This window comes from Sturnus vulgaris, chromosome 7, assembly GCF_052056855.1.
Source record: "Sturnus vulgaris isolate bStuVul1 chromosome 7, bStuVul1.hap1, whole genome shotgun sequence".
Classification (NCBI taxonomy): Eukaryota; Metazoa; Chordata; class Aves; order Passeriformes; family Sturnidae; genus Sturnus; species Sturnus vulgaris.
Window position 1 is genome coordinate 5622061 of NC_142249.1, and position 13814 is coordinate 5635874.

Sequence of the window (13814 nt, forward strand, 5' to 3'; positions counted from 1 at the left end):
TCAGATGGAATCTGTGTAAAAAATGATCGTAAAGAGTGCACTTAGTAATGGAGAGTGACTACGTGGGTATCGTAACTGGACTGTCCAAAATACTTAAGAAGTTCTCGCAGTTCTGTTAAATCAGCCCTCCCATCTGTAAAACAGGTGCATAGACTTCCAAGTTCTTCCATTTGGTAGCTTCCACTAAATAAGGGCACCAAAACTTAAAAAGCATTAACATTAAAGCAGCCTCCAGGTTAGAAGGGAGAAGGCAAAGGTAACACCAGGGGAAGTTTGGCATACAGCTACTAAAACACTGAATCCTAAACATTCACTGCAGCGATACCACTGCCCCTTCCCCAAAGATAAACTGGAACTGAGCTTACTGAGCTCTAGTTAAACCAGATCTGCTGCTTGGAGCCCTTTCTTCCTTTCCTTAGGCTCTTCTCTCCAGATCCGTGTATTGTTTGGATAACGCAGCACAGCAGCTTTGGACAGAAATGTCCTAAAAACATCCCCGCCTCACAGAGGGATTTCTGCAAGCGGTCAGAAGCGAGGGGTGAACTCGGGAGCAGAGCCAGGAGGTGCGATCCCAAAGAAGGTATTGATGGCATTTGCCTCCTGCGAGCCCGAGGACACAGAGCAAAGAACGCAGCCTGGGTTACTGGGAGAACGAGCCGGGCAGCGCTGTGGCCGAACCCCGCATTCCATAGGGAATTCCAGACACGCCTTCGGGGCTTTCCCCGCCCTTTGGGAGGTGTTGGCCCAAGGGCGTTTCCCTCTGGATGGATTTTCATTGCCTCGGGTGCTGCTCCTGACATCAGATAGCCGAGAGGTTTGACAGAATCTATTAGAGCTGTCCAAAAAACCGCAACATGCAGGCTTTTTTTTTTTTCCCCCTCTCCCTGTCCCCACATCAAACGCAACGGGGTTCCTTTTGGGCATGTCCTTGCAAGGAGGCGCAGGCGATACCTGTGCTGTGGTGTTGCAGAAAAGCAAAGTGAAAACACGGGATGGCAGCTTATCTGCTTACGGTAGTTTAATTAACTACTTTAGTTTTCATGTTAAATAGCACATAAAATAATTTACACAGGCAAGTATGCAGAATATACTCTTTAATAAATAGCAAGTAAAAAAATAGTTTTCCTTAAAAACATTTTGAGAAGTAGAAAAATAAAGGCATGCATATTCATGTTCTTTCCAGGAAGGGCATCACTTTGCCTTATCTGGAGCCAATAATTTAAAAGACCGCGGGGAAAAAAATAAAAAATGGTGTCCTGAGCTCGCGTAAGTGAGGAAAAGGTTTAAAGAGGTAAAATATAGGAAATAGGAAGTAACAGCGCGGCGCGGTGGTTTTTTCCCGGTTGTCGGGGCGGTGCCGTGGGCCGGACGCTCAGCACTTGTCCAGCAGGGCAGCGCAGCGCAGGTTGTCCAGCACCTGCAGGACGTGCAGGATGGTGGTGGCCCTCAGGCACGCCGTGCTCTCGGGGCTCTCCTGCGGCGGGGACACAGATGGGTTGGGTCAGCTTTGAAGTGAGGGCTGGCACCCCAAAACCCGTCACCTCAAACCCCATCGCCCCGCTGGCATGACTTACTGTTCGCATGGCCACTTGCAGCTTGTGCAGCCAGTGCCGCAGCCTGCCCGAGGGCTGGTGCGAAGGATCCACCTGCACGGAGAGAGGCGGGGTAAGGAGCAGGCCCCAGCGGAGCTGGCTGGGGCAGGGCCTGGGGCCGCTGGCTGGGGCAGCGGCTGGGGGAGGTACTCACACAGCCCCGCACATCCTCACGGGCGTGGGAGAAAAACTCCAGGGGCCGCTGGCGCACCTCGGCAAAGCTGGGGGCAGCGGGGAGCTCCAGCATGGCCGTGGTGAGGTTCAGCTCCGCCACCACCAGAACCACTCGGTCGGACATCTGTAGGTGACAGTGTCCTGGTTAGGGACCCGAAGCGCTGGGGCTGGAGTGTGGGGGTCTCGAAGACCGGCCCCGGGATGCGGGTAGAGGTGGAACCAGCTGACAGGAGATGTGTCCCCCCCACTTTTTACAGCATCGTCTCACTCTTACCGGCAGGTGTACAGCATTCCATTTCCGGTGGAAGAGCCTCGTGTTGCATTTGTGGTTGTTCACCTGCAGGCACAAACCAAGAGAGAGACTGAAAAACTCTCATCCTGGCTTCTGGCAATGTTGTACAACCCTGGCCAGCCTTTAGGGGTCTGAAACCGGAATGAAATTTGGCCCAGCATCCTTCATGTCATCCACACACCCTTGGAAAACATCATCCTCATCCCCAGACTGCTGCAGAAAACATGTACCTTGTCGCTCATGCCTTGAATTCAGCATCCTCTCTGCCTTGCCCCCTGCCAGCCCACAGCCCCCCATTGCCAGCAGTACTCACAAACTCTTGTCTCATCTTGTCCACAGCCTTCCGCTCGTCGGGGTCAATGTTCCGGTACTTGGACAGGCTGCAGCCCTTCCTCAGGGTGTCATGGGGAAAGGCAGCCCCCAGGCTGACCCCCAGCACCAGCACCAGCACGAGCAGTGGGGTGAGGCTCAGGCACGACATTTCGGCAACGAAGGCTTGACGGTCAGTGATGGATTACGATGGCGTGAGCAGGCTGGGGTGCAAGATCCCAGAGAGGATGAACCAAAGGACTCCGTGCAGGATTCGCTAAATTTCAGATGCAGAGCTGCCTGACAGGTGCCACAGGTTCAGATGTGGAGCTTCTGAGCTGGTGAACGTCCCAAGGAGCTGCCTTGCAAGCTGCTCCATCTCCAGCTTTTTATCCCTGCCTGGTGCTTTCATATTCATAGGAAAACCCAGGGCTGGTACAGCTGGAAACAAGAAAATGAAAGTGATGCAGGGAATCTCCCTTCCGTTACCTGCCCTGCTGCTTCCAGCCCTGCTGCCGGCTCTGCCTCAGCCCGGGATGCTGGGGGATGCTGAGGCTGGGGGGGGGACACTGCTGCCAGACTGTGGCTGGCAAGTGGGGGGGCACCAGCATGGCCCAGCCCCACCCCGTGCTGATAGCTGTGGGACACGCCTCGGGACAACAGGTTCACGGGAGACGGGAGGGTTTTGGTGCCTCCTGAGCGGCAGCAGGAATTCAGACCTCAGTTTCCCTGTGGGAATGGCAAGGAGGGGGCATAAGCAGCAGCCAGGAGTGGGCACTGCACAGTCCAGGCTGCAGGCTTGAGCTTTTATGGCTGTGTTGTCCTGAGGCTCACCAGCAAAGCAGGGAAAAAGGTGAGAGCAGAAGCACTTCAACCTGAAGTTTTCCAGGTGGGACAGAGTTGTGGCAGGATGATGAAGATGAGCAGGGCTGCCACCCTACAAGCCACTGAAACTGGCTGGGGTTTCAGTGCCAGTGAACTGGCAGTGTTCAGCCCCTGTTCAGCCTGGAGAACACAAATAGGACATATTGACATCCCTCTGCTGACAGAGAGGGATATATATATATATATATGTATATATATAATATATTTATTTTTTTAATATAAAAAATTAGGGCAATACCTGGATCCAAGAAGCAAAGACAGTAAGAAAGTAAAAGTCATAAATGCCCTTTGCAGGGCATTGCACAGTGGCCACAGAGCACTCCAGGAGGAGCCAGTTTTTAATGTTCATATTTGGAACTAGAGTCCAAGAAAAGGAGAAAAGTTCTTGTGGAAGCATGTGTAAAGGTACACCTGTGGGTGAGCAGAGTGCCATGGATGTGGTCATGCAGATGAGCTGGGACATCTCGACATCATCCAGTCCAGCCCTTGCTCTGGCAGGATCAGCTGGCATGGGCTGCCCAGGACAGTGACCAGTTTTGGGCCTCTCCAAGGATGGAATGGACACTTCACAGCCTCTGTTTTTCTTGTGTTCAGATGGACTTTCCCTGGTTCAGCTTGTGCTGTGCTGTCACACCACCATGAGTCCGAGCCTCCTTCCTCAGCCTCTCATAGGAGACATGTTCCTGTCTATCATCTCCATGACCTGGGTTGGACTCCCTCCAGTCCCTGCCATGTCTCTCTCCCACTGAGGAGCCCAAAACTGGACCCAGCACTTCAGGGTTGGCCTCAGCAGCGCTGAGGAGAGGGGAGGAATCACCTTCCTTGGCCTTCTGGAAACACTTGAGCTTCAGGTTCCCATCAGCCCATTTCTCCAGCTTGTTGAGGTCCCTGTGGACAACACAGGCACAATCCCCTTGCTGGGTCATCCACTGCTCCCAGTTTGGTGTCACCACTGACCTTGGTACAGTGAGGGTCCCCTGGGCCTCATCATCCAGATCATTAATGAAGAGGTCGAGCAGGACCAGCTGTTGACTCACAGGGTCCATCCAGCCCTTCTTGAGCCCTTCCCCTGCCCCACCTGCATCCCTGAGGGCTCAGGTCTTTCCTGGAAAACCACAGTGCAGATAAAGAATGGGAAGGGGCAGCATGGATTGGACAGTGACTCGTTCCACTTTGTCCAAACTAGATGCAGACACAGCTTGGAGAAGAGCCAGGACAGCAAAATGTGGTGCTAGAGCTCCAGAGTGTGGTGGTTTTCCAGTCATGGATGTGGCCACTGGACCAGGCTGCCACCCAGACTCCCACGCCAGCCTCCCTCACAGCAGCAGGTTAGGGGAGGTCAGTCATTTAAAGTCTGAGCCCTGGTGTGTGCTGAGGTCCCTTGTCTGCCATTTTGGTGAACAGGACAACGGCTCTGTCTTTCCTTTCTCTCCCATTAAAAAAACCCACAGGAGATCAATTTTTATTCAACACAATGAAGTTCATGATCAATATAGCTCTGAAATACAAGTCCAAACCAGCATCAATAAGTCCACTTCTGTCATGCAAAAAGGCACAGCTCATCTGGAATAGAGGGCACCTTAGCAGAAAATCCCAACAGATGTACAATAAATGTGGCCCCAGTGAGAGAGGGGTGATCCACCACCAACCACGGTCCCACAGCACCGATCCCTGCCCAGACACTTTCGTGTCACCCATCGGGTCACAGAGCAGCATCACACCCTCGTGGGACAGCTTTGGCTCCTGTTTCCCATGGCTGTGGCTTTTCTCTCCCAGCTGTCATTTCAGTTTGGAGAAGTAAAGTGAAACCTCACCTCTTCACACATGAAAAGGAAATCAGAGGTACCAAAGAAAAGCTAAATCTGCGGGGCGAAGCGAGGCCATGAGCGCAGCCCCCAGCACTCATGGCAGCTGGGATGGAGGGATGAGGATCTCTCCTGGGCACCTTGCTCAGATATTTGTGCCACCCCAGCTACATCTGAGCCCTCAGGGCCTGGCTGAGCAGCAGTCAAAGCTTTTTCATAATTGATGGGGTGTTGCCATACTGGGCTTTGGTGCATGTCTTGCCCAGCAATGTCACACTCCACCATAGCCTAGCCAGCAGAGCATGGCTGCATTTGCCACTGCTCCTCCAAACTGTGCCAGTGCCAGCTGTCCCTGGCAGTGGAGAGTTCCCCAAAGCCAGCATGGGCTGGGGACATCACACTGTGCCCAACAGAGTCTACAGTGCTCCACAATCATCATTCCAGTCCCAGATGCCAATGGTGCTGTGCCAGGAGAGCAGAACAGATGGTGATGATGGAGCCCCTTCCTTGGGTTCAGCCAGCCTGGAAGCTGGAGCCACTCAAGCTTGCTTGGAGCAAGAAATCCCAGGTGTGTGGGATTTCCAGGTGCGAGAACAAAAGTGAAACCTGACTGTGGACAGGGCTGGCGTCAGCACCGGGTGAGGTAATCGCTCCCTGGTGACTCATGGCTCCTGTATGGCACAAGCGTGGGAAAGCTGTTTGCCACAGGCCATGGCCCTGCAGTGGGTAAGGGTGAGCCCAGATGGCTCCTGACCCCAGTCAGTGGGCTACTCTGGGAGGAAGTGACTCCTGCTGAACAGACTAGTCTGGGTATAGAAGACAGAAAGAACAGAAAGCGTGCCCCGAAAGAGCCAGCTTTAAAATAACCCCCCAGGTGATGTGTGGGAGCCCTGCCCACGGCCCGATGGTGCCAGGACAGGGGGCAGCAGGTGGCCTCTGCTCATCAGCCACCACCAGACCTGTCCGTGCCAGCCCAGGGTGTTGGTGCCACCAAAGTGTCCCCAGCCCCATTCCATCCCCAGAGCCCTTCAGCACCTCCCAGCACGTGTGAGCTGCAGCAGCCACTGCAATGGCTGGTGCTGCTATCCTGCACCACCCTACACAGTGGTGATGCAATGAATCCCTGCTGTTCAGTCATGGCAGAATGGTGCAGGGAGGGAAGGGCTTTTAAATTAAATTACAGATTTAAATTTAAAGTGAGAAAGGCCCCAGAGCCTTTTTGCCAGCACTGTGGGGACACAGGATGTCACCTCCTGGGGTACCCCTTCCTGCAGGGATGCACCTCACAGGGACAAGCCCTGCCAGCAGAGCTGGGGCTTCCCCAGCCCAGGCAGCCATGGGCATCCCAGCAGTGGTGCCACCCAGTGCCATCCTGGGCTGGAGAGACCCCCCATGCTCACCCAGCGAGGGAGACCTGAGAGCTGCTGCTGATCCAAACCCAACCTACAGGGACAGCAGGGCCTGATCCAGCATTCCTGCTCCACAGAACCAGCCTCCCATCCGTGATGGGCTTCCCAAGCCATAGCTGTCCTCCCGAGATCCCATCACCCTTCTGGGGGACAACTGGGGGCAAAGCCTTGGCTCCCCAGCCTGGGCAAGCTGAGGGGAGCTCAGTCAGGACCCTGAGAGGCCAGGACCTCAGCAGAGGTACCTCCAGCCCCTCTCAGCCCCTCCAGGTGCACTCCCTGGGGCCAGGAGCAGAGGTGGCACTTCACCTTTTTTAGTAATGCACTGACCTAGAACAGAGCGAGGGCAGGGCCCTTCCCATGGTGCCAGGGAAGCTTTCTTGCCAAGGACAGGAATTACAGGAAAGGGAAAGATCCTTGCACAGGGTGAGTCTGGACTTGAAATATCCCGAAGGCAAACAGGAGGTGACTTGTGCCAGGGTATGCCCAGCTTTGAGCCCTCGTGTGTCCCCTTGCCCCTCCCAAAAAACACAGCCTCTAATCTTCCCTTTGCAGAGTGGGTAGGTGATAGGGGCACAACCCTGCTCTCCTTCAGCAGTGATCCCATAAAGGCTCCTGAGCTGTTCTGAGGGGCCTCACTAGGGCCAAGGCACTCCTGGGGCAGGTGAGGTGCTGATACCTGCACCAGGAATGGGGGCACGTTGTGGGTGAGAACAGCCCCTTTCCAGGGCAGCCTGCAAAGACAGTGCACAGCTCCTTGTTTAGCTGGGGCAGGGAAAGGGGTCAGTGGCCACCTTCCCCACAGAGCAAAGGGGCACTGAGGGCATCAGGACACTCAAGGTCAATGTAGCACAGTTATTCCCAAGCCAGTGGATGCTCCACAGCCTCTTTGTAAAACAGGAACCACAGGCGACGTTTTCTCAGCTTGATTTTTAATTATTATTAACTGTGTAAGAAATGCAGTGAGTTTCTCAGCTGTGATTCTCTTCCCCAGGTTATTAAACCAGTAATATGTCCACAATGGGACACTTCCAGTGCTGAGGGAGCAGCACTGGGCAGACTCCACAACCAAGGTGGGCAGGAACCTGAGGGGCATAAAACCCCATCTGCTTTCCACAGGAGACCAACACTTCAATTAGCAAAATCAGCACCAGCATTCCCAAGGAGTAAGAGCAGTTATGAGCAGGCTTTTGGGAGACAATCCATCTTGTCCTTCCACTGTAGCACCAGACCAGGAGAAAGGTTTGCTCTCTCAGAGCCCCTTGCAGCCCAGCACGCAGACGTGCCTCACCCAGAACTCCACTGGGGTCTCACGAGAGGAAACTCCCATTGTCTCCAGCATCCTGAAAGGACAAGCAGAGGAAGGGTCTCACCCTGCCCAGAACCAGAGACAGATCTCTTCCACCCACAGCACAGAGGTGGGCTGGCAAATGCTTCCAGCTGCTGCACAAGGCTTGTTCTGGTCAGTGAATAAATGAGCAGGCACCCCTTGCCAGCAGGCCCTTGTTGGGGCTGAAACAGATGGGTCAAGATGTAACCACCAATATTTTTCATGCCCTTTGCAAATTAAAAGCAAGGTAAAGAAATTCAGGACAGTATCATGTCAGAGGTTTCATGGATACATCGGTGCAAGCACAGCCTGCTGCTACACAAGCTTAAAATGTAAGGATCTGCTGTTTAACCCCTGACAAGTGTCCACCCCCGGGGGACAGGAGGGAGCACATCCCTGCACTGGCAGCTTTGAAGGGCTCTGCACAACCTCCCCCTGCATGCACTGTATAGGACAGGTCCTCCATCTCTTTTTCAGGTGTTCTCACCTCTTTTCAGTCTCTTGGAGGAGGGATGTTGCAGCTTTAGGGTCATTCTTCTTAAAGGTTTGATATGAAGAAGAAGACTCCATGTAACCAACCACACCCTCAACAGTCATGGGAATTTGGTCGTAGATATCAGTGACTCTACAAGAGACACGGGCAAGAAAGGAGCATTGGCAAGTTAAATCTCAAAGGCAGGGGAACACAGGGTTGACATGGTGGTGGATAAAATATCTGACACCATCAAAGGTGGTTCTGCTCACCTCTTTTTGTCTGAGAAGGGCAAGGCATCAAAGATCTCTTGGTAGTTGTCCAAGACATATTTTAGTCTATCATGTGAGTATTTTAAAATCTGGTCCCAGCACTGTAAAGATATGTATTAAAAACAAACAGAAAACCACTTGAATTCTCAGATGCCACTTAACTCAGATTTGGGCCTGCATCTGATACGTTCACATATATGTCCTTTTTTATTTTGAAGACTTGTTGCATTCAAATACACCAAAATCTTGCTTAATGTCAAGAATTCAAGGATCCTATTGTAGAAATAAGGCTCCTGTCCTCCCTACGCAGCTCTTACTCATAGTGGAAAGTCTCCTTTTATCCAATTCTTAGGATACCCTTTGTTTAGGAAACCCAACAGTTTCTACTTCCCATTCTTTTCACTGTGATCAGGGCAACAGGAAAAGTCTCCTGGACAATACCAGCTTCCAGATCTGCCCTGGCACCCTTCTCACCCCCACCAAAGTCTGCCCCATCAGTCCTCATGTCCCTCACGATCCCTCACAGCCAGCCCTGTGTGGAAATCCCTAAATCCTGCTTCATCCTTATCCCTGCATTTCCCCATCCCTTTGCCCCGTTTTGCCTTAGGATTCCTCTTGTCCCATTCCTTCCTCTCTGCATCCCCCCGCGCTGAGGTTTTGCCAGCTCACCTCCCTGAAGACTTTGGTGAGTTTTTCGGAGCAGTCCCCGTAGCGCAGGCTCATGTCCACGGTGTAGGTGCTGATGGCCACGCAGCCGCCAGGCTTCACCACCCTGTCAGCCTCCCGCATGAACTTGCCGATGTCGAACCAGTGCGCGGCCGTGAACGATGTCAGCACATCCACGGAGGCGTCCTGGAACGGCAGCTCCTCTGCAGGGCACACGCTGCCAGGGCCAAGGGGAAAAGCCACGGGAATTACAGAGCAGGACATGAATTTTTGGGGGGTATTTTTTGATGACTTACTTTCTTTACTACACTTAAATGAGGCCTTTGAGGAGGCTCGGCAGTAGCTTCAAGTCCTTGCAAAGCGAGTTAAAGCACGGCACCAGACACGGGGCACCACATGTGGGGTTAAGTCTTTGGGTGCTTTCAGGCACCCAACTTGTCGGGTTGTTTTTTTTTAATGAGTTAAGCAGCTAATAGTTGTTTATTGCAGAAGCACTCCAGTCTTAAAGGCAAAAGCAAAGCAAAATGCAACGGCAAAATGCACCAGCTCTCTCCAGTGCATGTTCTTATATAGAAGCTTCCCAACAAGCTAAGACACAAACTCGGTCCACTACTCCTTAACCTATTAGAATTCTAGTACACCAAGCCATGTATAAACTATGTACATGGCCTATCTAGTTCTAACTGAAAAATGTAAGCAATATTTTTACTGTAGCTTTATTATGTCTGAAACTATGTTCTTGGAGTCTCCATGGAACCCCTAGTATCTAGGACTGGTTTTCAACCTTCACTAGAACACGTACTATTTCTCTGGCATCCAAAACCTTTACTCACTAAAAGCACTTAAAACTCATTGTACTTACTTACTTGCTTGCTCACTTATACTGAAACCTAAACTTTCACCTCTGCCTTATGTGTGAGTGGCTTAACATACTTCATTCCATCCAAAGGCTTTAATTCAATCCCTGCACTCTGATTTCTCTCTGAAGAATTCAGAGAGACTCCTGACTTCCTGACTCCAACAGTTTGGGATGCGAGACCACAGCTTCTGGAAGCCTAGGGTAATGCTTGTTCACACCAGGAATTCCATCCAATGGAATCTTTGGTGCCAGCAGTCATACTCACAAACCACCACCACCTCCATGGGAGGCCCTGAATTCTGCCTTTGGCTGAGCCTGCTGTCCTGACACTCACAGGTAGGAGATGTTGGGCATGCCGGGGGTGTCCTTGGCCTCCTGGATCTGTGCTTCGCTGATGTCCGTGCCCACCACCTTCTTGAAGTGTTCCCCAAGGAAATGGGTGCCTTGTCCAGACCCACAGCCCACATCCACTGCCAGCTCTGCAGGGATTGCCTTCTGCAGGGAGAAGTGGATGTGTCTCAGTGAGCAGCCACCCAATTCCTGTGCTTTTACCCCATCCCTTCCCCCAGCACCACTCAGGAACGGCCTTGGCATGGCAGAACCTGTGGAAAGCCTCCTCTGTGCCCCCACCTGCTGCTTTATCTTTCCCTGAGGCACCAACCAAGGTGACACTCCCAGCAAGGTAAACACTGCCACCCACAATTAAATGCTCCTTGGATTTTTCCCCACCCACAATTAAATACTCCTTGGATTTTTCCTCCAGCCTGGCCATACCACACTCACCTTTTCCTGCAGGTAGGAGAGGATGGTCTGCTTCAGTACTATGCCCGGTGCAAACCTGTATTTCTGGTAGACGGCTGCATGCCCTTTGCCCTCGAACATCTGGGTGGTCATGCTGGCTGTCCTGGCACCCTGGGAATGTCACAGGGACCGAGCTCCTGCCACCTGCTCAGCCCGGGACTGCGAGCACTGCACCTTCAGCTCCCTGCGGGGCACCGGGAGGACTTTGCCCGTGAGGCTCCTGCTCTCCAGGAATCCCTCCCACAGCCCTAAGCTAATCACAGGAGCAAACCGGCCTCATCCGACAGGAAAAGCTTTCCAGGTTTTTACACACTCCATAAGGCGTGTTTAAATCCTTTGCTTCCCCCACCCACCTGGCTGTTTTCTCAAATAATTAACTCAGTAGTGAAGCAGAAAAATTACCAATAAAAAAGGGGGGTGGGGGGGTTGTTAGTTGGATTTTTTTGCTTTTACGGGATATCCACTAACAACACGGTCACAACTCCACCTTGCGCTTTCCGAAGCCACCCCAAGTCTTTTATCCCACTTGAACCCATGGGATTCATTGAACCCATGAACGCCTGGGAGCTCGGCCCTGGGGAGCCGGGGCAGCTCGGCCCTGGGAGCCAGGGAAACTCGGCCCCGGGCACGGCGCTCCCCGCTCCATGCCCCGCTCCATTCCATGCCCCGCTCCATCCCAGCTCCACTCCCCGCTCCATTCCCCGCTCCATCCCCAGCTCCACTCCCCGCTCCATTCCATGCCCCCCTCCATCCCCCGCTCCATCCCATGCCCCGCTCCATCCCCAGCTCCGTGCCCCGCTCCATCCCATGCCCCGCTCCATCCCCAGCTCCGTGCCCCGCTCCATCCCCAGCTCCGTTCCCAGCTCCGTTCCCAGCTCCGTTCCCAGCTCATGCCCCCCTCCATTCCCATCGCACCGCCCCGGAAGGCTCCCAGCCTCATCCTGTTTGTGTCAGTGCCCGAGCAGGCGCTGTCCGAGGCAGCAGGGCTCGGCACCCACCCCCAGCACTGCTGGGAGGGCTCCGTGCCCCTTTCCCGGGGATTAACACCCGCTGGCGTGCCCGCAGCGAGTTTATCGAGCGATGCACAAACACATCGGGTGATCACGGGTTATTCTGCCTTCATGCAGGAAGAGATGCCCAGCCAGCTCAGGGCTGGAGCTGCCAGCAGGGAACAGCAACGCTGTCAAAGCGCTTTTTGGAGGGACCCTCCTGGTGCTTTCCGTGCGTTCAGAGCAGCCTTCTCCCCGCAGCCACCCCCGCTCCTTACCACCAGCACCTCCTGCACCAGCAGCTCCCAGCGCCGCCCAGTCCGGGACCGAGGGAAAGGCGAGGGATGGCCGGCACCGCCCCCGGGACCGCCCAGCCCGGGGTATCGGGGGTAAAGTCCTGCCGGCAGCCTCTGGAGGCTCAATCCCACCGACATCTGGGACGGCAGAGCCGAGCCTGAGCCTTTGCACAGCTCTGTGGTTATTAATTACAGAGTTACAGCTTTCAAAATGCCCACGGATCCTGGGAATGCTCAAGCCGCCCCCACGTCTCAGCAGGCAGATGCAGAGCCCAGAGGATGCTACGAGGAGCAGAACAGGATTCAAATGCTGCCGGCAGCCAAAACCATACACACAGAGCTCTGTCTGTGCTGAAGTCCCCTCCTGGTGTCCAGCAGAAAGAGAAAATGCAGCAAGAGCCCCCAACAGCAGCACTTTAAGAGCTTAGAGTGTTGGTATTTCTGAACTAGGCAGTTTGCCCTGATTCAGGGCAGGATTTTACCCCTTCTTCAGGAGAGCAATGTTAATTCCCTGCAGCTGAGGCCAACGGAGCCGTGGTTTGGTGGAAGCACAGTCCCTTCAGTTTGTACTTTGCACACCAGTCATGGGTCCATGCTAATTAGCACAGTCTTTAAGCCACTCCTAATTTTAAGAGAAATCAGTGAACTTACTCAAGACTGAAGACAGAGGCTGGCTTGAAGCAGCTTGCTAAATCAAAGCATGGGCTGGAGTTCCTGGGCTTGTGTCCCGAATATTTTATCATGCAGGGGTGGTACCTGCACCAAGAGAAAATACCACAAATCACCAGAGACCCCTGTGTTTTCATAACGTGGCTCTTTGGGGTTTGCACACCCCCATTTTGCCTGTATTTTGCTGAGAGCACCTCTGCAGACAGGAAGAAATGATGTCCCAGGCTGTAAAGGTGGTAACTGCACCACTTAATCAGTGGCTTGTCTTCGTTTTCTTCTGTTTTCATTCAGAGTCAGGATTAAAAACACAAAGGAGACAAATTTCTCATGTTCGGGCTTGGTGGTTTATTAAATCTTATCTAAAGTACAGAGAGTTGTGCAACACTCCTAGCTACCAGCTAGAAGTGAGCAAAATGGAGATTAATCTAGCTGCTACAAGGTCTCTTAAAGCTGAACAGTCCAATAGAGAATTAACACCTGTATTATTTATACTTTTGACCCAATTACCAAACCCCTGTGACCCTCAGTGCAGCACTGACTGTCCAACCAGAAACTACTGCCTGAAACCATGGAGAAGAAGGAAGAAGACAGGTAAAGACAACAACCCAAAATCCTCCATCTTGTCCCATACCTATTACTGTATTCTAAAAACCTCAAATTCCAAACCCTTCACCATGTGAAGTCACACACTTCTATTTCACTACACACCCATGGTTTTAACTCCATCACTCAAATTTGGAGCCTTCTCCGAGGCCTCAGGTCAAAAGCAGTGTTCTGCTGGGGGTCAGTGCCAGAAAGCACAGAAAGCTCAAAAAACCCAGGTTTTTGGGATCCAACACCAGGCCTGAGTCACCTGCCCTGCTCAGAGCTCTGGGCTGCTCTCAGGGGCAGTGCACAGGAGATGTTTAGCTGGGGCTGCAGCTGACACCAAACATGAGCAGGAAAAGAAAACAGCAGCCAGGCATAGGCTGTGAATGGCACCAGGCCTTTCCCAAGC

The 13814-nt window shown here is 53.0% G+C and overlaps 2 protein-coding genes across 3 annotated transcripts; both read right to left on the reverse strand.

The window, feature by feature from the left end:
• Positions 1–1372: 1372 nt before the first annotated feature.
• LOC106856548 (interferon lambda-3-like) lies at positions 1373–2873 on the reverse strand. The gene is made up of 5 exons (XM_088167499.1): positions 2300–2873; positions 2041–2103; positions 1731–1890; positions 1575–1639; positions 1373–1471 (listed from the first exon to the last, which is right to left on the reverse strand). Exons 1-5 carry the CDS (start codon positions 2537–2539, stop codon positions 1373–1375), a joined length of 627 nt encoding a protein of 208 aa, XP_088023625.1. The 5' UTR covers positions 2540–2873.
• Positions 2874–7378: 4505 nt separating this feature from the next.
• Positions 7379–12228, reverse strand: LOC106856567 (putative methyltransferase DDB_G0268948). Of its 2 annotated transcripts, none has more exons than XM_088167647.1 (7): positions 12131–12228; positions 10846–10974; positions 10397–10557; positions 9207–9420; positions 8538–8638; positions 8281–8418; positions 7379–7806 (listed from the first exon to the last, which is right to left on the reverse strand). In XM_088167647.1, exons 2-7 carry the CDS (start codon positions 10954–10956, stop codon positions 7716–7718), a joined length of 816 nt encoding a protein of 271 aa, XP_088023773.1. In that variant the 5' UTR covers positions 10957–10974; positions 12131–12228; the 3' UTR covers positions 7379–7715. The 2 variants fall into 2 exon arrangements, with proteins under 2 accessions (XP_088023773.1, XP_014737500.1); XM_014882014.2 differs by having other exon boundaries at positions 10846–11047; positions 12131–12209.
• Between the last annotated feature and the right edge of the window lie 1586 nt (positions 12229–13814).